This window comes from Ursus arctos, unplaced genomic scaffold (genome assembly GCF_023065955.2).
Source record: "Ursus arctos isolate Adak ecotype North America unplaced genomic scaffold, UrsArc2.0 scaffold_15, whole genome shotgun sequence".
Classification (NCBI taxonomy): domain Eukaryota; kingdom Metazoa; phylum Chordata; class Mammalia; order Carnivora; family Ursidae; genus Ursus; species Ursus arctos.
This window is the reverse complement of record NW_026622819.1, coordinates 28,507,499-28,534,398: the sequence shown is the minus strand read 5'-3', so window position 1 is coordinate 28,534,398 and position 26,900 is coordinate 28,507,499. Positions and strand designations below refer to the sequence as shown.

General features: G+C 39.2%; 1 protein-coding gene across 2 annotated transcripts in view; it reads right to left on the bottom strand.

Moving 5' to 3' along the window:
* The window catches only part of WDR70 (WD repeat domain 70), a 299,029-nt gene extending 281,482 nt beyond the window's left edge, over window positions 1-17,547 (bottom strand). Inside the window, exons 1-4 of one of the 2 annotated variants that reach the window (XM_026506841.4) lie at window positions 17,426-17,547; window positions 17,266-17,331; window positions 15,022-15,105; window positions 3,577-3,697 (exon numbers count right to left, since the gene is read on the bottom strand). In XM_026506841.4, coding sequence (XP_026362626.3) covers window positions 3,577-3,697; window positions 15,022-15,105; window positions 17,266-17,331; window positions 17,426-17,450 — 296 coding nt within the window. In that variant the 5' untranslated portion in view covers window positions 17,451-17,547. The remainder of the gene's footprint in view (window positions 1-3,576; window positions 3,698-15,021; window positions 15,106-17,265; window positions 17,332-17,425) is intronic. The other variant, XM_048224312.2, reaches the window with a different exon arrangement.
* Between the last annotated feature and the right edge of the window lie 9,353 nt (window positions 17,548-26,900).

Sequence of the window (26,900 nt, the reverse complement as noted above, 5' to 3'; positions counted from 1 at the left end):
TTGATTTCCGCTTGGGTGATCTCAGGGTTGTGGGATTAGCCCTGCATCAGGCTCCCAGCTCAGTGAGGAGTCTGCTTCTCTCCCTCACTCTCTGCTCCTTCCCCAGTGCATGCTCCCTCTTTCTCAAATAAATATCTCTCTCAAATAAATAAATAAATAAATCTTAAAAAGAAACACACACAAAAACACCACAAAAGAAGATTAATAAACTAGAATACTTCAAAATTGGAAACTTCCATTTAAAAAACACCATTGAAAAATAAAAATTAATAATAATAAACCTCAAGCAACCCAGTAGAAAAATCTTGCAGAACATACAGTTCTTATTGTATTCAAAAGAAAAAATATATTACAAAAAAACTTTTAAAATGATGCACAACTACACTGGTAACCAGCAAATGCAAATCAACACCATAAGGGTATCACTTCACAACCATCACATTGGCAAAAATACAAATGTATAACAATAATGGGTGGTGGCAAGATGTGGAGCAACAGGAACTCTTCCATTCTGCTGGTGGATATAAACTCTTTAGAAAATATTGAGCCAAATCTGGTAAAGATAAATATGTACTTAACTCAAAGGCCTAACAAGTCTACTACTAAATATATGCTCTAAAGAAACTTGTACAGCAGTCTCTCCATCACTGCCCTGCCTACTGCTCCCTTGTGGTGTATTCAATAACTTCTATGAAAGGAAAGAAGGGAGGAAGGGAGAAAGAGAGAGAGAGAAAGAAAGAGGAGAGACAGAGGGAAAGAGGGAAGGGAGAAAGAAAGAGGAAGGAAGGAAGGAAGGAAGGAAGGAAGGAAGGAAGGAAGGAAGGAAGGGAGAAAGAGGAACTTTTATACATATAAAACAGAGAATGATGGGGTGCCTGGATGGCTCAGTCAGTTAAGCATCCTACTCCTGATTTCAGCTCAGATCATGATCTCAGGGTGGTGAGATGGAGTCCCACACTGGGTTCCATGCTCAGTACACAGTCTACTTGAGATCTCTCTCTCCCTCTGCTCCTCGCCACTCTCCTATGTCCCTCCACCCGCTCATACACTCTCTCTCTCAATTAAATGAATAAGGTCTTTAAAAAAAAACAAACAGAGGATGGCTACAAGGCAGTCACTAAAAACATATTTCATAATAACACAGAAAAACAGCAACCTAGGGGCGCCTGGGTGGCTCAGTCGTTAAGCGTCTGCCTTCAGCTCAGGGCGTGATCCTGGAGTCCTGGGATCGAGCCCCACGTCAGGCTCCTCTGCTGGGAGCCTGCTTCTTCCTCTCCCACTCCCCCTGCCTGTGTTCCCTCTCTCACTGGCTGTCTCTCTCTCTGTCAAATAAATAAATAAAATCTTAAAAAAAAAAAAAAAAGAAAAACTGCAATCTAAATTGACTAGAAATTGGAAAAATTGTAGTATATTTCTAAAAGGAAAATCAAATGGCATTGAGTATGAATGAACTATAGCCTCATCTGTCAACATGAATGAATCTCAACAATATCCTGTTGTGGGGCATCTGTGTGGCGCAGTTGGTTAAGCATCTGAGTCTTGATCTCAGCTCAAGTATTGATCTCAGGGTCATAAATTCAATCCCCACAATGGGCTCCATACTAGGTGTGGAGCCTACTTTAAAAACAACAACAACAAAAAATGAAAGATCTTTTGGGGCATCTGGGTGGCTCAGTTGGTTAAGTGTCCAACTCTTGATTTCAGCTCAGGTCATGATCTCAGGGTCGTGAGACTGAGCCCTGTGTCAGGCTCCATGCCCAGCTTAAGATTTTCTCTCTCCCTCTTCCTCTGCCTCTCCTCCCCACCCCCTTAAAAAAAAAAATCTTGTTGAATAAAAAAATTTTTTTTGAAAAAACACATTCATGACAGCATTAACAGCATCAATATAAAATAAGAAATCATATAAAACATATTGTTTAGGAATATACTTATATCTAATAAAACTACTAAAAAGGAAGGAAAGATAAAGTGGAGGAGAGAGAAATATGAGCAGAGAGAGAGGATTTCAAACACACTGGTAAAGCTCTACACTATGGGTATTTACTTCATTGTTCTCTTTAAATGTAGGATATCTAGAGTTTTATATGTATGAAATACTTCATAGCAAAAACATTTTGCTTAATTAAGGGGAAAAACATCCCTGACCTTACGGTGTCCATAATCCTATACAAGAACACATAACAAAAACAGTACATGATAGTACATAGTATGTTAAATGCTATACTAGACACATAAGGGGAAAGGTCTTAAAATATGCAAAACAATATTATATATGTCTTAGGGATACAGAAACATATTATAACATTATAAAGAGATACAGGAAAAAAATTTAAGTTTAGAAGATTGGCTACTTCTGCCAAGAAGGGAGGGAGATGCAATGGAAGGCAGTTCTAAGAAGTGTTCACTGTAAAAGCCTACTTCTTAAGTTGTCTAGTGAGTACAGTTCTTAATCTTTTTGAAGTCTTAAGTACTTCATAATAATTTCTCATTTAAAATTTTAAAGTAATTTTTATAAAATCTAGAAAAAAGAGAATAGAGTAATAATCTCCTATTTGAGGAAAAATAATTGCCTAAGAAATAGATCCTAAAAACTTTAATATGATCAAAAACATGAAAAAATGTTCGTACAATGAAATGTGATATAACTAAAAATTTTTAAAAAGCTAGAAAATGAGAAAAAATATCAAATCTAACAAGTTTATCAATATACATAAAAATTACGAGGTCCAAATTCACGTGGAGAAAGAAATAATCAGATTTATTTTTTTTAAAGACATAAAAATCACAAGAAAAAATGCATAGCCTTAAGGCAATTAAAATTATGCAAAAATTACAAAACTTCAAGATGCCTCAATGAAGAAAAAAGTCATTTAACAGTTTTCTCCTGACTATATTTTTTACAGCTACTTTTTTTCCTAATAAATGAAAGCCACTGGCAAAAGGGCCTTTAAAAATTCTTAACTAGGGAAGCCTGGGTGGCTCAGTCAGTTAAGCCTCTGCCTTCGGCTCAGGTCATGATCCCAGGGTCCTGGGATGGAGTCCCAGCAAGAGGCTCATTGCTCAACCGGGAGCCTGCTTCTCCCTCTGCCCCTCCCCCTGCTCATGCTCTCTCTCTTGCTTTCTCTCTGACAAATAAATAAATAAAATCTTTAAAAAAAAAAAAAGTCCTTAACTAACATGTATTTTCTTATTTATTTAAAAACATGTATTGGTTTACAAAATTTCAAGAGACTTCAATCATGGGCTTTCTCCCCCCAAGGAAAAGGGTCACCACGTCCCTTCTCAGGACCAGTAAAGACTGCTTCCCACAGTGCCAGTGCCCAGTAATTGTGGTGACCAACAAAAGAAGCTGCCATTTGCTTCATATCTCTGAGAAAACAAAATCTGATAGTGTTTACCTGCTGACCTCTAATTAGAACTAAAAATCTTTAAAAAGAAAAAATCAGTTTTTTAGAACAAAATCAGTCTTTATCCTCTCTTTTTTTCTTTGCAATAACTACCAGTTGCAATTATCTAAGAATAAACACCTAAATGGGAATGATAGTTTAAAAGAATCTTTTTGAGAAAGTCAAGCACCTGGAAGATGATTTCGAGCAGTCTCCGACTACATGTGAGCCCGAAGATGTTGGTTCACTATCTTCATTTTGCCTTCTTAATTCTTTCTCTCTGTTCATTTCTTCCTCTTTTTCTCTTGCTTCTGAAAAGATTTGAAAAAAATTCCAATAGTTAAGACTTCAAAATTTGTCAGGATTAATAAAGGCTAAAAATTAATATAGTCAAAGAGATGTAATAATTTAGAGTGGTACCAGTAACAACAAAAACTTATCAACCTAAATACCCAAATTGGGAAAATAACTGAACTACTGTGTATCAACATAAAATACAACCAGTAGGGACACCTCGGTGGCTCAGTCAGTTGAACATCTGCCTTCGGCTCAGGGCATGATCCCGAAGTCCTGGGATCGAGTCCCCAGTCGTGCTCCCTGCTCAGCAGGGACTCTGCTCCTTCCTCTCCCTGCTGCTTCCCCTGCTTGTGCTCTGTATTTCTCCCTGACAAATAAAATCTTTAAATAATTAATTAATTAATTAAAACACAGCCAATAAAAATAGTGATGGAAAATAACAAATCTGGGAAAATAATAACAGATATGCTAAGCAAAATTACCATGTGAATAGTATATGAATGACACTGCACTATCTAAGGGGGCACCTGACTGGCTCAGTTGGTAGACCATGTGACACTTGATCTCAGGGTTGCAGGTTTGAGCCCCATGATGAGTGTAGAGATTATTTAAAAAATAAATAAAAATTTTAAAAAATAAGAAGAGGGGCACCTGGGTGGCTCAGTTGGTTAAGCGTCTGCTTTTAGCTCAGGTCATGATCCCAGCATCCTCGGATTGAGCCCTGAGTTGGGCTCCCTGCTCAGTGGGGAGTCTGCTTCTCCCTCTCCCTCTCCCTGCCCCCTGCTCCTGCTCTCTCTTGCTCTCTATCAAATAAATTAATAAAATCTTTAAAAAATAAAATAAAATAAATAAAAAGATGTGGAAGGTGATAAGTAAATAGTATTCAAAGGTAAGATTTTAGGTAATTGCACTTTTTATTTTTAATGTTTTAAACTATAAACTCAGAATTTTGTTCATTTCTGAATTTCCCCCACTGGATATACGGTCAGGGACTTCCCACAAAAATCATGAGAAAATTTCAGATTTCTAGAGTTATGTACCATGGGGGGAAAAATTATCCAAAGAAATTTGATCTTTTTCCTTTGATAATGTCTCTGTACAACTGGGGGGCACACAGGAAGGAAATGAATTATATAAATAGTCTGGTTCTCAACTGCCACCATCTCAATAACCTGAGATAATCATCACTATTTTTTCTTAATAATGAAAAGCAACACACCTAAAGTTAAACAGTATCAAAAGGCACTTATTAATTGGAATGTTGTACTCTTTAGGGTCTTTTGTTGATAGGATATGGAGAATAAGAAACAAGGAGATAACAAATATATGTCAACAAGTAACTAGACAGCCTTTTATTTCAAACAGGGAAAATAAAACTCTATAGGAAGGGGCGCCTGGGTGGCTCAGTCGGTTAAGCGTCTGCCTTTGGCCCAGGTCATGATCCCAGGAGCCTGGGATAGAGCCCCACATCAGGCTCTCAGCTCAGCACGGAGCCTGCTTCTCCCTCTCCCTCTTCCTCTGCCTCTCTACCTGCTTCTGCTCTCTGTCTCTGTCAAATAAATCAATAAAGTCTTAAAAAAAAAAAAGCTCTACAGGCAAACACTATAGCTCTAGCTCATGTTGACATTTTTTGTGCTCACCCCTGGGCTAAGGTGGTTGGGTTAGATAATTCTGCACTCTGATGCTAAGACTGAAAAAAAATAAGGAAGATAATGTAGAAGAGTGGGGCCTGCATGGCTCCTACCCTCATCCTGCTTCTCCTGTCAATCCCTCCATACTCTCCAGGGTGGGAGGGGAGAGGCTGGGGGGTGAAACCACACTTGGACACTTGATCCTAGGCTCTGGTCTTGGGGCATTTCTGACCTTAATCAGTAAACAATACCTAGGCATACATTATTAGCTTCCTATACAACAGCCATTTCTTCCTTTTTCCCTTGCTAAGAAAAACCACAATTTTCTCCAGATAAGAGGTAGCAGGTGCTTCAGCAGATGGGGGGCCCCTCACTGCCCAGAAGGGTAAAGCCTGATTCCAAGTCAACTATATTGCTCTTGCCAGTGGCTGTTTTTTGGAACTAATGTTCCACACAAATACCAACCAATAACATATGAGAAGTCAGCTGGAGGAACATTTGAGAAAGGTTTTCTTACTTCTAAAAAAAGATATACAAAACTGTATCCTTTCAGCCTATGGATGTGGTCATCTGCATGTAACAAAATTTCACTTACAATTTTTGGTCATGAGGGCAGTCAGCTTAAAACAAGTCAATACCCTAAAACTGGAAAAGCAGAAAAAGGGGAAAAAACGTAACGTTCTTCATGTCAGGACTCAGAATGGGAAGAGCCCCATTCCAGAGGTGCTTTCATGTGTAACACTAAATTTTTCTTATTTGAGCCATTTTTAATTAGGTCTTCTAGGACTTTTTTGCAAGTATACACCTTATAATAACAACCTTAACTTAATAAATATTATAGAAGCTAATACTTACATGGAGCTATGTATCAGGTATTGTTTTAAGTACTGCCTATAAATTAACTCCTTTAATCATCATCACAACAACCTCTAAAGTAGATACTATTTTTTTTTTTGCTTGAGGTATAATTGACAAATAAAATTGTAAAATATTTAAAGTTCACAATGTAATGATTTAATATACATCTACATTACGAGAAGATTCTCCCCATAGAGTCAATGAGCATATCCATCACCCCACATAGTCACCCTTTTTTTTTAAGTGGAAACATTTAAGTTCTACTCTCTTAGCAAATTTCAATTATACAATACAGTTGATGTAGGTACTATTATTCTCACTCTACATTTGAGAAATCTATGCCATAGGAAAGTTAAGTAACAAAGCTATGAAGTCCCCTAGCAGTGAACTGAAGTTCTACAATTTGTCATTCCAAGATGTGACCAGACTTTCTTAGAGACTAAAATTACCCAATGAGCACCACCTACCTTACATAATAGTTTGCCTGCCTTTCTCTCCAAAGCCCAGCCCTTTCCTGCATGCTTGTGGCCAGACTATCTGGAAACTGAGCCACCTACCTGTCCAACTAGAGTTCCTCACCAGAGGATAAATACTCCAAACTACTTGTCCCTAGAAAAGCATCTAAATTTTTTTTAAGATTTTATTTATTTATTTGTCAGAGAGAGTGAGCGAGCCCAAGCAGTGGGAGCAGCAGGCAGAGGGAGAAGCAGACAGAGGGAGAAGGAGGCTCCCTGCTGAGCAAAGAGCCTGATGCTCGACTGGATCCCAGGACCCTGGGATCATGACCTAAGCCGAAGGCAGAGGCTTAACTGACAGTCACCTAGGTATCCCCAGGCATCTGATTTTTTAATTTAAAATTTTAACTTTTTTTTTTAAACACTAGCCAGGATTTTCTAATCAGAGAGTTTCCTGCCATCACCTGCTGCTTCATTAAAGCAAGGGATAAAGATAAAAGGCAGGATTAAGACATTTTAGAGAAGAAAAAAATTTTTCTTCTTCATTGTTGACTGAGGAAAAAAACCAAAACCAAACAGAATTTAATAGTCTGCAACTCCCTGACAAAGGGTATCATTTCATGCATTTTCACCAAACGTGGAACCAAACACAGTATAAGCACCGTAAAAACGTTCTGTACCTTCCCTTAACCAAAGTGAATTAACCTACTATTCAACACCTAATTTTATTTTTCCAAGCACCTAATTTTATTTTTCTCTACTTTCAAACAGTTACCAATTTTTGGATAGCCATTTCTGCAAAAGCTCCTCCACTGTATGCAATTTTTGTCTAGGTAACAGTGAACTATCCAAAACTACCATCTCCCATCTGGGCTCATTCACACAAACTGCAGACTCAATGGAATATAATTTGATACCTGAAAATCTCAGAGCCAATCATTATAGCAATTACTTACCTTAAAGGAAGAAATGAGACTTAAGATAAAATGTAAAGGAAATAAAATTACCATAAATATAAGCTAGAATAAATGTTTTCTAATCGTAATAGTCTTTTTACCCATGGGACTTAAATCTTGCTAAATGCTTTTGTTACTCTAACTTAAAACAATTCACTAGCCTGCCAATTTCATGTAAATCTACATTTAACTCTAAATATTTAATGCCAAAATACTAGGAAATAAAAAATAAGAACATTTTAACTACATTAATTACATTTCTCCGTTAAATATTTAGGGATGTAACTACTATGTACTAAGCTCTACTAAGTACTGTAAGTATATATAAAACTGAAAACAAGTCTTATCCTCAATACGTAAACAATATTAGGATAAAATTTATATTATTTCTGGGGGGAGGAGTTAAGATGGCGGAGGAGTAGGGGACTCCTTTTTCAGCCGGTCCCCTGAGTCGAGCTGGATAGGTACCAGACCAGCCTAAACAACCACGGAACCAGCCTGAGACGCAGGAAGATACATCTGGATCTCTACAAATGAACATCCCCAGCACTGAGTATTGAGGTACAAAGCGGGAAGCCGTGAAACCCCGCACAGATATCGGAAGATAAACGGAGGGGGGAGGGAGCCGCCGCGTTCGGGCACCGGAGAGCGGTAGCCACCTGCACAGGGGAGCGGGCGGACTCGCGGACGGGCACCCACGAGAGAGCAGACTGAGACCTTGAGCCGGGAGCGCGTGCCACCAGACTTCTCACGGAGCTCCGGTGCGCTCACTGAAACCAGAGTGAGACCGGGAGCTCCGGAGCACGCGGGGGCAGCTGGCGGTATTAGAAACACAAAGGGCAGAGACATGCCCGCCCTGGAAGTGAGGGCTGGGACGCCGGGTGTGGGGCACACATCCCGGGTCGCTGGAGGGTTGAGCAGCACCAACAGAAACAGAGTTAAAGTGGCCAGAACATCAGTGGAGGATGGTCCGCGATCCCTCTATTCTGAGACAGAGGCTGAGATTCGACCACTGCTGCTCTGAATCTCAGAAGAGGCACAGCAAACCGTCAGGGAAAGCTGCCAGAGAACAAAAGCCTGGAAATACCGGCTCACAGTGAGCCCACCCCCATCCCACCTCGCAGGGGACACGGAGAACTACCCAAACAGGGTTGCCTGAGTATCGGCACGGCAGGCCCCTCCCCCAGGAGGCAGGCTGAAAAATCAAGAAGCCCACATCCCTAAGATCCCTATAAAACAAGGGCCCACGGCCTGGGTACCGGTCAATAATTTGGGCTCTGGACAACCCCGCACCCTCTCCTCATCAGAATGACGAGAAGGAGAACTCCCCCCCAGCAAAGAAAAGACAGTGAGTCTGTGGCCTCTGCCAAAAAATTAATGGATATGGATATAACCAAATTATCAGAAATGGAATTCAGAGTAACAATGGTCAAGATGATGTGTAAGACTTGAAAAAAGTATTAACGAAAATGTTAATGAGAATACAGAATCTCTAAGGGCGGAAATGAGAGCGAATCTGGCAGAGACTAAAAATTCTATGAGCCAAATGCAATCAAAACTAGAGGCTCTGACGGCCAGGGTTAATGAGGCAGAAAGTATCAGCGAACTGGAGGATGGGTCAGTAGAAGAAAAAGCTAAAATGGAATCTGGACTCAAAAAAATCCACTCTCAGGAATGTAGGTTACGGGAGATTACTGACTCAATGAAACGTTCCAATGTCAGAATCATCGGCATCCCTGACAGGGTGGAGAAAAACAGAGGTCTAGAAGAGATATTTGAACAAATTGTAGCTGAAAACTTCCCTAATCTAGCAAAGTAAACAAACCTTCATGTCCAAGAGGCATAGAGGACCCCTCCCAAGCTCAACCACGACAAACCTATGCCACATCACGTCATAGTGCAAATCGCAAATATTAGATCCAAGGATACAGTATTGAAAGCAGCCAAGGCAAAGAAATTTCTCACGTACCAAGGCAAAGGCATCAGAATTACGTCAGACCTGTCTACACAGACCTGGAATGAGAGAAAGGGTTGGGGGGGGGCATTTTTAAAGCTCTTTCAGAGAAAAACATGCAGCCAAGCATCCTTTATCCAGCAAGGCTGTCATTCAGAATTGATGGAGAAATAAAGACCTTCCAGAATAGCCAGTCATTGACCAATTACGTAACCACAAAACCATCCCTACAGGAGATATTAAGGGGGGTTCTATAAAGGTAAAAAGGCCCCAAGAGTAATACAGAACAGAAAGTCACAATCTATAGAAACAAAGACTTTACTGGCAACATGGCATCATTAAATCATATCTCTCAGTATTCAGTCTCAATGTGAATGGCTTAAATGCTCCCACAAAATGACACAGGGTTGCAGATTGGATAAAAAGACATGACCCATCCATTTGCTGTCTACAAGAGACTCATTCTGAACCTAAAGATACAATCAGACTGAAAGTAAAGGGATGGAATACCATCTTTCACACCAATGGACCTCAAAAGAAAGCTGGGGTAGCAATTCTCATATCAGATAGATTGGATTTTAAACTAAAGACTAGTTAGAGACACAGAAGGGCACTATATTATTCTTATAGGATGTATCCAACAAGTGGATATGACAATTATAAATATATACGCCCCCAACAGGGGAGCAGCAAGATACACAAGTCAACTCTTAACCACAATAAAGAGACATATAGATAAAAATACACTAATAGTAGGGGACCTCAACACTCCACTATCACCAATAGACAGATCACCTAAGCAATAAATCAGCAAAGAAACAAGAGCTTTGAATGCCATACTCGACGAGTTGGACCTCATAGATATATATAGAACACTACACCCCAAAACCAAAGACTATTCATTCTATTCTAATGCCCATGGAATATTCTCAAGAATAGACAATGTTCTGGGTCACAAAACAGGTCTCAACCGATACCAAAAGACTGAAATTATCCCCTGCATATTCTCAGACCACAACGCTCTGAAATTGGAACTCAACCACAAGGAAAAATTTGAAAGAAACTCAAACACTTGGAGACTAAGAACCATCCTGCTCAGGAATGATTCGATAAACCAGGAAATCAAAAATCAATTTAAACATTTTTGGAGACCAATGAGAATGAAAACACAACGGTCCAAAATCTATGGGATACTGCAAAGGCAGTCCTAAGGGGGAAATACATAGCCATCCAAGCCTCACTCAAAAGAACAGAAAAATCTAAAATGTAGTTTTTATATTCTCACCTCAAGAAGCTGGAACAGCAACAGAGGGACAGGCCTAATCCACGCACGAGGAAGCAGTTGACCAAGATTAGAGAAGAAATCAATGAATTAGAAACCAGAAGTAGGGTAGAGCAGATCAACAGAACTAGACGCTGGTTCTTTGAGAGAATCAATAAAATTGACAGCCCACCGGCAAGACTTATCCAAAAGAATAGAGAAAGGACCCAAATTAATAAAATTATGAAGGAAAAAGGAGAGATCACAACCAACACCAATGAAATTGGAAGGATTATTACAAACTTTTATCAACAGCTTTATGCCAATAAATTAAGCAGTCTGGAAGAGATGGAGGCCTTCCTGGAAACCTATAAACTACCAAGACTGAAAGAGGAAGAAATTGATTTTTTAAACAGGCCAATTAATTATGAAGAGATTGAGTCAGGGATAAACAACCTTCCAAAAAACAAAACTCCAGGCCCAGATGGTTTTCCTAGGGAATTCTACCAAGCATTCAAAGAAGAAATAATACCTATCCTCCTAAAGCTATTTCAAAAAATAGAAACAGAAGGAAAGCTACCAAACTCATTCTATGAAGCCAATATTACCTTGATTCCCAAACCAGGCAAAGACCCCATCAAAAAGGAGAATTACAGACCGATTTCCCTAATGAACATGGACGCCAAAATCCTCAACAAGATCCTGGCTAATAGAATCCAACAGTACATTAAAAGGATTATCCATCATGACCAAGTGGGATTCATCCCTGGGATGCAAGGGTGGTTCAACTTTCGCAAATCTATCAGTGTCTTAGATTTTATCCAGAAAGAAAAATTCAAAAATCATATGATTCTCTCAGTAGATGCAGAAAAAGCATTTGACAAAATACAGCATCCTTTCCTGATTAAAACCCTTCAGAGTGTAGGGATAGAGGGTACATTTCTCAATCTCATAAAAACCATCTATGAGAAGCCTACAGCAAATATCATTCTCAATGGGGAAAAGCTGGAAGCCTTTCCCTTAAGATCAGGAACACGACAAGGATGCCCACTCTCGTCACTATTATTCAACATAGTACTAGAAGTCCTTGCAACAGCAATCAGACAACAAAAAGGGATCAAAGGTATCCAAATCGGCAAAGAAGTCAAAATGTCTCTCTTCGCAGATGACATGATACTCTATATGGAAAACCCAAAAGAAGCCACTCCCAAACTATTAGAAGTTATAGAGCAATTCAGTAATGTGGCGGGACACAAAATCAATGCTCAGAAATCAGTTGCATTTCTATACATGAATAATGAGACTGAAGAAAGAGAAATTAGGGAATCCATCCCATTTACAATAGCACCAAAAATCATACATTACCTTGGAATTAACTTAACCAGAGACGTAAAGGATCTATATTCTAGAAACTATAAATCACTCTTGAAAGACATTGAGGAAGACACAAAAAGATGGAAAGATATTCCATGCTCATGGATCAGAAGAATTAACATAGTTAAAATGTCCATGCTACCCAGAGCAATCTACACTTTCAATGCTATCCCGATCAAAATACTGATGACATTTTTCAAAGAACTGGAACAGATAGTCCTTAAATTTGTATGGAACCAGAAAAGGCCCCGAATCGCCAAGGAACTGTTGAAAAGGAAAAACAAAGCTGGGGGCATCACAATGCCAGATTTCGAGCTGTACCACAAAGCTGTGATCACAAAGACAGCATGGTACTGGCACAAAAACAGACACATAGACCAATGGAACAGAATAGGGAACCCAGAAATGGACCCTCGGCTCTTTGGGCAACTAATCTTTGATAAAGCAGGAAAAAACATCCGGTGGAAAAAAGACAGGCTCTTCAATAAATGGTGCTGGGAAAATTGGACAGCTACACGGAAAAGAATGAAACTGACCACTATCTCACACCATACACAAAGATAAACTCCAAATGGACGAAAGACCTTGATGTGAGACAGGAATCCGTCAAAATCCTAGAGAACACAGGCAGCACCCTCTATGACATCGGCCAAAGCAACCTTTTTCATGACACATCTCCAAAGGCAAGAGAAACAAAAGATAAAATGAATTTGTGGGACTTCATCAAGATAAAAAGCTTCTGCAGAGCCAAGGAAACAGTCAAAAAAACTAAGAGGCAGCCCACGGAATGGGAGAATATATTTGCAAATGATGCTACAGATAAATGACTGGTATCCAAGATCTACAAAGAACTTCTCAAACTCAATACGCGAGAAACAAATAAATCATAAAACGGGCAGAAGATATGAACAGACACTTTTCCAATGATGACATACAAATGGCTAACAGATACATGAAAAAATGTTCAAAATCATTAGCCATCAGGGAAATTCAGATCAAAACCACACTAAGATACCACCTTACGCCAGTTAGAATGGCAAAAATGGGCAAGGCAAGAAACAACAATTGCTGGAGAGGATGTGGAGAAAGGGGATCCCTCCTACATTGTTGGTGGGAATGCAAGTTGGTACAGCCACTCTGGAAAACAGTGTGGAGGTCCCTTAAAAAGTTAAAAATAGAGCTACCCTATGACCCAGCCATTGCACTACTGGGTATTTACCCCAAAGATACAGACGTAGTGAAGAGAAGGGCCATATGCACCCCAATGTTCATAGCAGCATTGTCCACAATAGCTAAATCGTGGAAGGAGCCGAGATGCCCTCAACAGATGACTGGATTAAGAAGTTATGGTCCATATATACAATGGAATATTACTCAGCTATCAAAAAAAAAAAAGAACGATTTCTCAACATGCTGCAACATGGATGGCACTGGAGGAGATAATGCTAAGTGAAATAAGTCAAGCAGAGAAAGACAACTATCATATGATTTCTCTCATCTATGGAACATAAGAACTAGGAAGATCGGTAGGGGAAGAAAGGGATAAAGAAAGGGGGGGTAACCAGAAGGGGGAATGAAGCATGAGAGACTATGGACTATGAGAAACAAACTGAGGGCTTCAGAGGGGAGGGGGGTGGGGGAATGGGATAGACTGGTGATGGGTAGTAAGGAGGGCACGTATTGCATGGTGCACTTGGTGTTATACGCAACTAATGAATCATCGAACTTTACATCAGAAACCAGGGAGGTACTGTATGGTGACTAACATAATATAATAAAAAAACATAAAAATAAAATTTAAAAAAATTTTAAAAATCAGTATCTCTTAAAGACACATACTAAAATATTTTTGGGTGAAGTAATGTGTCTCAGATTTGTATCAAAATAATCTGAGAGGGGAAGTAATTGTTACAGTACTTCAATCTGTATGATAGAAGTTCATTACTATACTTTTGTATGTGTTTGAAATTTGTTATTAATGACAGTTCTTTTTAAAAAATAGTATGTGGCCTTCTCGCCAAAAAAAAACCTTATTCTTCCACAGACCAAAAACTTTCACATCAAGCTCACTTTCCAAATATTAGATATTACTGCTATATAACTTATCATTTTAAAACCAAAAAGGACAATCGCCAGAACAACATTCACTTAAAATTTTCCAGAAGTCCTGTCTCTGATTTCTAGCCCCTTTTGTGCTATCAAGATATATCTATACCTTCAGTCTAAGAATGATCTGAATCAAATCTAAAGAAAGCAAGAGAGGAGTCAGTCTACTTGGAAGACCATAAGGTGGTACCCAGAATTGCCAATCACCTAGTATCACACCAGACAGTCTGGAAATTAAGGCCTTCATTAAATGTCTGATAAACTCATTAATACAGGGGTTCAACAGCAGCAGCCACATTCACTGTATGTCTCAATTTTCTATACTGAGTCAACAGTCAGTGGTGTACACAGCTCTGAGAGCCACCTCTCGCCCAGCCTTCCAAATACTGGTCCCGCTGTAAGCAGGAAAAGAAAAAAATGAAATGAAAATCAGATAAAGGTGGAAGAAGAGGTTAAAAAAAAAAAAACTGCTATTCTTATTCTTATCAATTAATTTAGAATCCCTGTTTGTTCATAGAACACACTTCAAAAAGATTTTAGCATTCAGACTTATCCTACTTAGATGCAACTTTTACCATGTTAAAAAAAAAAAAAAAAACCAACTCTGCTTCCAAAGGAACCAGCACATTTGGTCTTTTAACAACTTCGAAATTTTTTTTCAGTCTTATAATAACGGCCAACGGACTTGTGTAAGGTGTATACAGTATTTAAACCAATAAAAGAGCCATAACTGAACTTCTTACCCAGTGTTTTCCGACTTCTTTCCACAGCTGTTCTTCGTGTTTGTTCAAACATTGCTTCCAAATCAAATGTGCGAGCTTTTTTTCCTAAAAAGAAATAAGAAGCAGACTGTGATCTTCTCACACTAAGCTGGCCAAATTTTAGGTACTCAATAAGCACTGATTAAATGATTGATAACCATTTAGTCTGTTTAATTTATAGCATGGCTACAAGAAATACACCTAGGAAGAAAGAGTTTACTTCCCAGGGAATTTTTAACAATAGTCTCATCATTAACCAGCCAACTTTCCCATTCTCCTCAATTCACCTGGACTCTACCCCTTAAATCTACAACACTGGTAACAGGCAGAATGCAGAATGTTCATACCCTAATCTCTGGAACCCTGGAATATGTCACATTACAGGGCAATAGGGACTTGTTGACATCTAATTAAGGTTATGGACTTTAAAACAGATTATCCTGGTTGGCCCAATCTAATCACAGAAGCCCTTACAAGCAAAGATGCAGAACAGATACAGCTGAAGTCAGATATATATGAAGTATGAAAAGGACTAGAAGCACTAGTTCATTTTCAGATGAAGGCAGTAAGATGACAAGCAATGCAAGCACCTTAAGAAGCTAAGAAGCTCCCACCTGACAGCAAATAAGAAAACAGAGGCCTCAGCCCTAAAACTACAAGAAACCAAATTCTGACAACAACATGAATGAGCTTGAAGGAATATTATATTTGTCTTTATTGTTTTTTCTTAATAATGTTTACTCCATGTTAGTTAGAATATGGTAAAAATGTCATTCTTACATAATATTGACTTCGGTCTAAAATGAAACCACCTTTCTGAAGGGCATTATGACAAAATGGATCAATTAGTTTTAAAAGATATCTACCCAGGAGCACCTGGGTGGCTCAGACTGTTAAGCATCCAACCCTTGATCAGTGTCATGAGTTCAAGCCCCGGGTTGGGCTCCATGCTGGGTGTGGAGCCTACTTAAAAATAAATTTTAAAAAATTTAAAAATTAAAAAAAAAGATATACACGCAATGTTTTGGATACTTTTTAATATTTGTATTTTTATTATAGTGCCTTCTTTAGAAATCTACCCTATGGAAACACACATAAAATTACTTTTACAAAAAGAAATAAAAGGGTTATTTATAAAGATATTCTTTTTAGTATTATGAATAAAAGAATTAGAAACTAGGTAGGCCAAAATTATGGCACTTCTATCAAATGTACTATTCGGCCATTAAAAAATCATGTTTTGGAAGAGTACTTCATAATGCAGAAAATCCTCAAAGCATTAAGAATTAAATAAAGTAGATAATTAAGAATATAAAATTGTACATACATATGATCTTAACTTTCTTGATAAATACACAACAGGAAAGAATAGAAAACAAACTTCTAACTCGATTTCTAGATCATACAGTTATTAAGGATTTACTTTCTTCCTTTTCATTTACTGTGTTCTTTGGATTTTCTGCTATTAATATGCGCTACTTTTGAAATTAGGAATGAAACAAAAGTAAATACTATAGTAACACGTAAGTATATAGTATTTTTGTAAACATGACCACCTAGGAGTAAAAATGTGACAGAAGCCGTTACCATAATAAATGAGTATATGAACACCAACAAGAGACCTGGACACATTAGCCTGATATTTGTTCTATCCAAGACCCACGAGAAACGGGAAGACAATTAACATTTGTTTCTTACAAGCAGTAATGTTTTCAACAGATGACTACATCTCTGTTTGAAATGTTCCTCTTTATCTCATAACAAGACTCTACAGAGAGACTGAAGTGACAATTCCGGGAGAGAAAGGCTTGAATCAAAAAGCATTTAATAACCGTTATAATATCACTTTAATGGCCGGCCCACCTGTTGCCAGAAAGGCCATCTCATTACAGACTACAGTCAATGGTTAGCTCCGTCTCAGGACACAAAAAGACAACTCCCTCCACTAACCAACGCCGTCCACAGCATAGGTCACAAAGCTATCTTTCCCACAAGGCTTCCCATACATGTCACCTGAGCTGGTCCCAACAGACAAGCAAGAATTAGAAAACGGATGGGAAAGAGAATACCAAGAAATCTCAAGACACAGGGCTTGGCTAAAGTAACTAGGGCTTGGCACAGCGGAGGGTGCGGAACAGAGGTGACAGCTGGGCCCCCCCTCTCATTCCGCGGTTCTTAAAACCTCTGCAAAAGGAGAAGAGGCTAAGCGTTAAGACAGTCACTCACCGAACCCCGTGAAGCCCATGGTGACCGCCAGCTGCGGATCCGGTCCCGACGCTTCTGAGCCTGACACTGGGGCAAGAGGAGAAGGAGACCTCGTTAGTGCGGCGCCTCCGGCGCCCCCGGCCCTTCCCGTCTTGCCTGGCATCGCCCCCACGGAACCCACCTTCACTGGGCCCCGGGCGCTCCATGGCCAACCGCCCACTGCAGAACTACCGACAGTCACAGCACAGACAGCTGCTGAAGACTCGCGGCAAAACCAGCAGGAAGTATCGCCTTGCAGAGACTGCACCGCCGCCAAGGCCAAGAGCGTCGCCTTCTGCGAGGGGATGGAGGTCCCTGGAGCTGCGCCGCCCTAGCGGGCTGGAGGGGCATAAGCGCCGCAGAGATCACCTGCTAACTCAACACACTGGCTGGAAACATTATCTAGTTTGTGTCAACAGCCTTTCTTTTTCTTTTCTTTTCTTTTCTTTTTTTTCTTCCTTCCTTTCTTCCTTCCTTCCTTCTTTCCTTGCTTGCTTGCTTCCTTTCTTCCTTCTTTCTTTTCTAGATTTTGTTCAATAGCTGTATATGACTGGCATAATAAGCATTTAGAAAAAGAAAGAAAGAATGAGTACACAGGTCCTACAAGGAACAAGTAAACCTGTGGAAGCCCTCAGGCGATATTTCTCAATCTCAGCTGCATATTGATATCACCTGGGGAGGTGTTTTGTTTTGTTTTGTTTTGTTTTGAAGTACAGTTGACACAAGGCTACATTAGTTTCAGACACTCAACGTAGTGATTCAACAAGTCTATATATTATGCCCACAAGTGTAGCTACTATCTCTCACCATACAACACTATTACAATACCCTTGACTGGATTCCCTGTCTTGTACCTTTTATCCCCATGACTTATTCATTCCATAACTGGAAACCTGTGTCTCCCTCTCCCTTTCCCCCATTTCGCCCATCCTCCTCCCTCTGGCAACCAAAAGTTTGTTCTCTGTATTTATGGGTCTGTTTCTTCCCTTTGCGTGCATGCGTGTGAGTGTGTGTGTGTGTGTTTCTTAGATTCTACATATCAGTAAAATCATATGATGTTTGTCTTTCTTTGTCTGACTTATTTCACTTAGCATAAGGCTCTCTAGGTCCATCCATGTTGTCGCAAATGTCAAGATCTCATACTTTTTTTGTGAACACTCTTCATTTTTAAGGCACATTTACTGCCAAGGTGACACAATCCTCACAGAATTCTAAAGAAATCCAACAAACCCCCTTTCTTTTCATTTTGTTCTTTTCTATGAGGAAACCTTCACAGTTCTTCACCCTTTGAGTATATTTTAAGGGAAAAAATAGTATTCACTACATGATTGAAAAGTACACAGAAGCCAAAAAGACCTGAGTAGCTAAGATTTGGCAAAAAATCCTCTAATGGCACCTGGGTGGCTCATTTGGTTAAGTGTCTGACTCTTGATCTCAGCTCAGGTCTTGATCTCAGGGTCATGAGTTCAAGCCCTGTGTTGGGCTCCATGCTGGTGTGGAGACTACTTTTTTAAAAAAATGCTCTTGGGGCGCTTGGGTGGCTCAGTTGGTTAAGTGTCTGCCTTCAGCTCAGGTCATGATCTCGGACCCTGGGATCGAGCTCCACTTTGAGCTCCCCACTCTGTAGGCAATCTGCTTCTTCCTCTCCCTCTGCATCTGCTTGCGCACGCTCTCTCACGCGTGCTCTCTCTCTCTCAAATAAATAAAATCTTTAAAAAAATAAAAATAAAAATAAATGCTCTAAAGCTTGTATTCTTAGCCCAAGCCTCCCTCTGGCTACCAGTCATGATTGCTTATAGAGTTTCCCAGCCCACAGCAAGGGTTCCCAAAGCACTTTATTAACATATTTATTATATTTTTACTTCATATTTGGTTCTAATCTCTTTACAACTCCCTATCTGTGCTACAAACTAATGGTGCATTATTTACCTTTATATTTCTGAGTTCTAGCAACATTGTATATAGTCCTAATGCTGCTGAATAAAAATATTTTCATAGAGTTACTCGTTAGCTTGGCTACTACACCTTAGTCTCCTATCTCAAATTATACTTTAGCTATGCATCCTAAATGATAATTATCAAGTCTAATATCATTTCCATAGTTCTTAAAATAAAATGCAAAATTATTCACATGGTCCCCAAAGCCTTTCCAACCTCACCATTTTCTATTTTCCACTACAACAGTCTTCTTTCAGCTCAATAAGCAGCCTCCGACGATCATGTCCTGAAAACTCTGACTCTTCACCAATCCCCATGCCCTTCATTGAATCCCATTCATCCTTCAGAACTCGTTTTCAACTTGGGTGCTCTTTGAGGTGCCTCGGTGGCTCAGTCGTTAAGCGGCTGCCTTCCGCTCAGGGCTTGATCCCAGCATTCTGGGATAGAGCCCTGCATTGGGCTCCTCCTCTGGGAACCTGCTTCTTCCTCTCCTATTCCCCCTGCTTGTGTTCCCGCTCTCACTGGCTGTCTCTCTCTCTGTCAAATAAATGGATAAAGTCTTTTTTAAAAAATTTAAAAAATAAAAAAATAAAATAAACTTGGGTGTTCTTCTAAGCATTTATAGGCCTTTCTAGACCTCCAACTAAATTAGGCTCCTCTATGACATCATCTAGTACTCTTCCTTCGTAGCACAATGCCTAGGTGGACACTCAGTATTCATTAAATGAACGAAAAAAAAATGAATAAGGGAAAGAAAGCAGTTGTGAAGACAAAAACAACTACTCTTATATGCAGAATGTTTTACAGCTTGGGACAACAAAATTTGGTTTTATCCTAAGAGATTACTCAACCTCAAAAATCAAAAGCCAATGTGAACTCTAATCAAATAAGGCCAGTTCATTGTGCCTTCAACAAAAAAAGTTATTAAAGCCATTGTCTCTTTTCTGTGTACAAATAAGCAGGCCTTAGGTAGTAAAGTAGAACTTTATGAATACAGATCATTAGGAAAACCATTGCCCAAGCTTATACCTAGCTATTTCAGCTCCTCGGTAGTCAAGGATTTATAGATGAGAATTTGAGATAGTATACATTTTTTTCCTTTTATTAAGACCTTAATTTTTTAGAGCAGTTTAAGGTTCACAAAAAATAAATAAATAAAAGGGAAGGTACAGAGATTTCCCATATATCACCTTGCTTTTACACATGCATAGCTTACCCATTATCAATATCACCCACCAGAGTGGTACGCTTTTTTCAATTGATGAACCTACATTAACACATCATGATCACCCACAGTCCATAGTTTACGTAGGGTTCATTCGTGGTGTTGTACATTGTATTGTTTATGACAAATGTATAATGACATGTATCCATCATTATGGTATCATCATTATGATATGCTTATCTTCTCCCTCCTCTCAACCGCTACCAACCACTGGTATTTTTACTGTCTCCATACTTTTGCCTTTTCTTGAATGACATATAGTTGGAATCGTACAGAATGTAGCCTTTTTCAGATTGCCTTCTCTCACTTGGTAATAAGTATTAAGTTTCCTCTGTGTCTTTTCATGATTGAATAGCTCATTTCTTTTAGCACTGTTTAATATTACATTGTCTAGATGTACTATAGTTTATTTATCCTGCTTCACTTACTGAAGGACGTCTTGGTTGCTTCTAAGTTTTGGCAATTATGAATAAAGCTACTATGGACATTACGTGCAACTTTTGTGTGGACATAGTTTTCAACCCCTTTAGGTAAATATCAAGGAGCATGATTTCTGGATAATATAGTAAGAATATGTTTGGTTTTGTAAAAAACTGCCAAACTATCTTTCAGATGACTGTACCATCTTACATTTTCACTGGCAATGAGTGACAGTTCCTTTTTTTCCACATCCTCACCAATGTTTAGTACTGTCAGTGTTCCAGATTTTGGCCCTTCTAACAGGGCCCCTTTCCCTGATGACATATGATGTGGAGTGTCTTTTTACATGTTTAATGGCTATCTTCTTTGGTGAGGTGTCTGTTAAGGTCTTTAACCCATTTTTTAATCAGATTGTGTTCTTATTTTGAATTTTTAAGAGTTCTTTGTATATTTTGGATTATGCAGTCCTTTATGTCTTTTGCAAATATTTTCTCCCAATCTGTGGTTTGTCTTCTCATTCTCTTGACATTGTCTTTTGCAGAGCAGAAGATTTAATTTTAATTAAGGAGAGTTTATCATTATTTCTGTCATGGATCATGCCTCTGGTGTTGTAGCTAAAAAGTCATTGTTTTACCTAAAGTCATTTAAATTTTCTCCTATGTTTTCTTCTAGGAGTTTTATAGTTTTAGGTCAGTTGTTGAGTTTAAGTCAGTTGTTTAGTTAATTTTTGTGACAGGTCTGTGGCTAGATTCATTTTTTTTACATGTGGATGTCTAGTAGTTCCAGCACCATATGTTGAGAAGATTCCATTGTAGAAACATAAAATCTTAAACTACAAAGTGCTGAAGAAAAAAAAATAAAGAAAAATGGAAGACATATATAATTGACCAATAGTAGTAGATAATCATGATGATCATGAAAAAATAACCACAAGATGTATTTGCTTTTCATAAAAAATAGAGACGATGTAACTGCACTAGTAGGGACTTCTGCATTAAGCTTTTTTTTCTTTTAGTTTTTGTCTGTATGAAACATCTTTTTTAAAATTATTTTTTCTTTTTTAAAGTAGGCTTCACATCCAATGACCCTGAGATCAAGAGTCACATGTTCTACCAACTGAGCCAGCCAGGCGCCCCTGTATGAGACATCTTCCTAATAAAATGTTAAGTACACCAGAAAATTTTTGATTTTCTTGGAGCAAACAAAGTAAAATTATTTGTGAATTAAACATTTGAGAGACAGGATAGCATTAAGCAAATGAGTTCCAGAACTAGACTATCTGGGTTCAAATCATGATTCTGATAATATAATCTTTTTTTAAGATTTTATTTATTTACTTGACAGATACAGACAGTGAGAGAGGGAAAACAAGCAAGGGGAGTGGGAGAGGGAGAAGCAGGCTTCCCGCCAAACAGGAAGCCCGATGCGGGGCTCAATCCCAGGACCCTGGGATCATGACCTGAGTCGAAGGCAGATGCTTAAGAGCTGAGCCACCCAGGGGCCCCATTCTGGTAATATAATCTTAATGAATTATTTAGTCTCTATGTGCTTCAAATTCTTCGTCTGTTAAGTGGATAGTATAACAATAGCACCTATCACCTCATAGATTTTTCTGTTGATTGAATGAGTTAATGCTCATAAAGCAATTAGAATAATGCCTGGTATGTATTACACATCCAATAAATGTTGGCCATTACTAAGTGCCAGATGCTAGTGAGAATAGTGAAGACAGAGAGCATAGTCTCTGCTCTCATGGAACTTCTGTTCTAATGAGGATATTTTTAAAGAGATTTTATTTATTTGTCAGAGAGAGAGAGTGTGCATGCACAACCGGGGCAGTGGCAGGCAGAGGGAGAAGCAGGCTCTCCACCAAGCAAGGAGCCCAACGTGGGACTGGATCCCAGGACCCTGGGATCATGACCTGAGGCAAAGGCAGACACTTAACTGACACCAACTGAGCCACCCAGGCATCCCAAATGAGAATATTTTTTAAAACTCTAAATACCTAATAGGGCTAGTGTACTTAATGTATTGTGTGGATTCCTGTAAAGGTGTTCATGAAATCAAAATTATTTTCATAATAGTATTAAGCCATTTGCTTTTTTCACTCTATTGACATTTGCACTGATGATGCAGAAGCAACAGTGGGTAAAACTGCTGGTGCCTCAGCATAAATCAAGTCAATTACAAGGAAATTGTTGTAGTAGTCCTCATATTCCTCACTGTTACATACCCACTTTACACAAGAATGAATGAAATGAGTTAGTCACTTCAAGGAAAACAACTCACTGTACTTGTTACTAAGGAAAATTTGAGCTTTCAAGATAAAATTAGAATGTTGAAAAACTTATCAAGATTGTATCAAGGTTGTGTCCACCACGATAAGCTTGACAACTTCCTAATACTTAAAAGATTTTTCTGTTAAGATAGGTAGTAATATTAACACGATAATTTTTTCCTATTGGTTAATGAAATATGGCAACATTTGGAAGATCTGCATAACTTAGAAAACCAGTATTTCCCAAATGATCAACACATAATATTACCGAATCATGCATAGATAGAAGGTCCAAAATATAAGACAGATGAGTGTTTTTAATTTTTTTTAAATATTTTATTTATTTATTTGACAGAGATAGAGACAGCCAGCGAGAGAGGGAACACAAGTAGGGGGAGTGGGAGAGGAAGAAGCAGGCTCATAGCAGAGGAGCCTGATGTGGGGCTCGATCCCATAACGCCGGGATCACGCCCTGAGCCGAAGGCAGATGCTTAACCGCTATGCCACCCAGGCGCCCCGAGTGTTTTTAATTTAACAAAGTTCAAAAAAAATTCACTGATGGTTTCTAATTCCACATCATAACTAACTTTTAAGAAACTATACCACTTGGGGTGGGGCACCTGGGTGGCTCAGTGGGTTAAGCGATTCCTGGGATTGAGCCCCACATTGGGCTCCTGCTCAGCAGGGAGACTGTTTCCCCCTCTCCCTCTGCCCGCCCCCACTCATGTGCTCTCATTCTCTCTCTCTCTCAAATAAATAATAAGTTTTTAAATTTTTTAAAAAGAAAAGAAACTATACCACTTGGGATGCCTGGAGGGCTCAGTTGGCTGAGTGGCCAACTTCTGGTTTTGACTCAGGTCTTGATCTCAGGGTCATGAGTTCAAGCCCTGTGTTGGGTTCTATGCTGGGTGTGGAGCCCACTTAAAAAAGCAAACAAAAAAAGCTACATCATTTTTCAAGTTTTGATAATCTATCAGAGAATAACATTCACAACTACCTAAAAAGGTTATTAAAATACTTTTCCCTTTCCCATTACATAACTATATGAGGCCCACTTTTCTTCATATACTTCAAGTAAACAACAGATCACAACACACTGACGGCAAATGCAGATATGAAAATCTATCTTATCTGTCTTATTAAGCCAGACATTTAAGAGGTTTGGAAAAATGTAAAATAATGCACTCTTCTAATATTTAGTTTCACAAACTATTGTGGTTTTTCATAAAATATGTGTCATTTAAATTAAAATGGATTAGGCTTATTCTTTTTTTTTTTTTAAGATTTTATTTATTTATTTGTCAGAGAGAGAGAGAAAGAGAGCACAAGCAGGGGAAGCAACAGGCAGAGGGAGAGGGAGAAGCAGGCTCCCCGCTGAGCAGAAAGCCGGGACGTAGGGCTGGAACCCAGGACCCTGGGATCATGACCTGAGCTGAAGACAGTCACTTAAGGACCGAGACACCCAGGTGCCCCAAGGCTTATTCTTTTAAATGACTTTTTAAATTTGTTTTTAGGAGATATTAGCACTTATGAACAAATACAACCCACACAAAACAAAAAACTCTTTGTAATCCTTAATAATTGTTAAGAGTCTCAAGAGGTCCTGAAATCAAAAAGTTTTAGAATCACTTTAGGGAAGACTTCACACACTTTTCCTGTAAAGGGCTAGGTGGTAAATATTTTAGGCTGTGAGGCCCTGTGGTCTGTGTAGCAACTACTCAACTCAGCAGTGGTAGCTGGAAGGCAACCATAGGCAATGTACAAATAAACGGAAATCCTTGGACTTAGGCCCCTGGGAATATTGTTGCAGTGCAGAAATATTAGACCAGTATTGCCGGATCATCCAATTTGTGGAATTGAAACCTCTCAATCATATGTTTTACCTTAAATTAAAAACAAACAAACACTGTGCCAAATCATCAGTTTTCAATCTGTGGTCTACCGAATAAAAGAAAGTTGATGGCTGGAGAACCATCTGCCTATTTATCCACGAATAATATAAATCTAATTTTTCCTGATATACTTCCTATTAAGTCTTAAATTATACCTATAGATCTGTAACATCCTAGAAGTTTAAATATTCAGAAATTTAGTTAACCCCTTGAGGGTTAACTAAAACTAAACTAACTAAAAACTAATTCAAGTAGCAAAAGACCATAGTTTAGCAAAGACCATAGTTTTGTATCCTGGGCACAGGGGCACAAAAGCACCTGGCTCAAGGGGTCCCAAACATACAAAGTTCAGCCACTCACCACTGAAAAATCCAAAGGCAGAGAAACAAGTGGTGATGAAACAAGAAAGGAATTTATTTGAGTGAGGACAACACTGGGAAGACAGCAGACTATTGTCTCTAAGACGGTCTTCAAACTGCTGAAAATACTCCTAGGTTTATATAAGGAAAATGTGGGACAAAGGTCAGTAGATACCGGCACATGGGCAGTAAAGGTCAGGTCCATCATTATCTTGGGGGTCAACTACAGGCAGGGTTTTGCTGGCTCAGGGCAGTCCTAATTGTTTGAGGGCGTACTTTCAGTTCCCATCACAGGATGCTTTGCCAGCAGGATCTTCAGCCTGAGTTAAGAGATAAGCTGGAAAGAACTTAATTAGGAAGTTTGAGATCAAAACGGAGGTAGTTGAAGTCCTCTTTCAGTTTAGCTAGTCAATATGGAGTAATTCCGTTACTAGCTAAACTATTAAGAGTATAAGGGGATGAAGCTTACTTATGTGTGGTTCTAAACGAGCACTAAATAAGGAATGCTCTTTGAGTGTTTTGATTTGATCACTCTAGTTGCCTTCTGTGTGAAATGAAGCCTATCTAACCTCTTCTTGCTCATCATACCCTCCTACTGCAATTAATACATATCCCATAGGGGCGCCTGGGTGGCACAGTGGTTAAGCGTCTGCCTTCGACTCAGGGCGTGATCCTGGTATTGTGGGATCGAGCCCCACATCGAGCCCCACATCGAGCCCCACATCGAGCCCCACATCGGGCTCCTCCGCTATGAGCCTGCTTCTTCCTCTCCCACTCCCCCTGCTTGTGTTCCCTCTCTCACTGGCTGTCTCTATCTCTGTCGAATAAATAAATAAAAATATTTTAAAAAAATTAAAAAAATCTTTAAAAAAATACATATCCCATAAAAAATTGTGGTGATGCACTTTATTGCTTTATTTTGTGTGTCCCTGCATCAAGCACCTTGAAGACAGGGATGTGTCAGTTTGGTATTTCCAGCACCAGGCACAATGCCTGACACAAATTATAAATTCAGTTTCTCTAGAATTTGGGTAATGTAAAGGGACCTACTTTATCCCAGTCCCTCTCCTTTGTGCTGGGGGTCAACCAATGAATTAGAATACACTTCTTCCTCTCTGTAATGAGAAATAAAGGAAGCAGCAGCCCCCTGCATGCAACGAATGACTCCGTAAACACACAATTCTTCCCAGTAACAGTAGCCATACATAAATAGAAAAGCCTGATGATTTTGAAGAAGGCTCCACTCCAAGGTGGAGCTTGAACTCACCACGCAGACACCAAGAGTCACATGCTCTACTGACTGCCCCAGACAGAAAAGTCTGATGAATTTACAGTGAAGCCCATAAGAAATGTAGTGAAATTTTGGTTCACACGTAAACTGTTTCTGAGAAGCTACCAACTCCTATCCATTCTTACAGGAGAAGCTGTTTAGAGTGCCAAAGAAATTGACGCGCAAACTCTTAAGTAGTTGCAGTTGAGAGATTCTAGGCTGCAAAGCTCGAGAC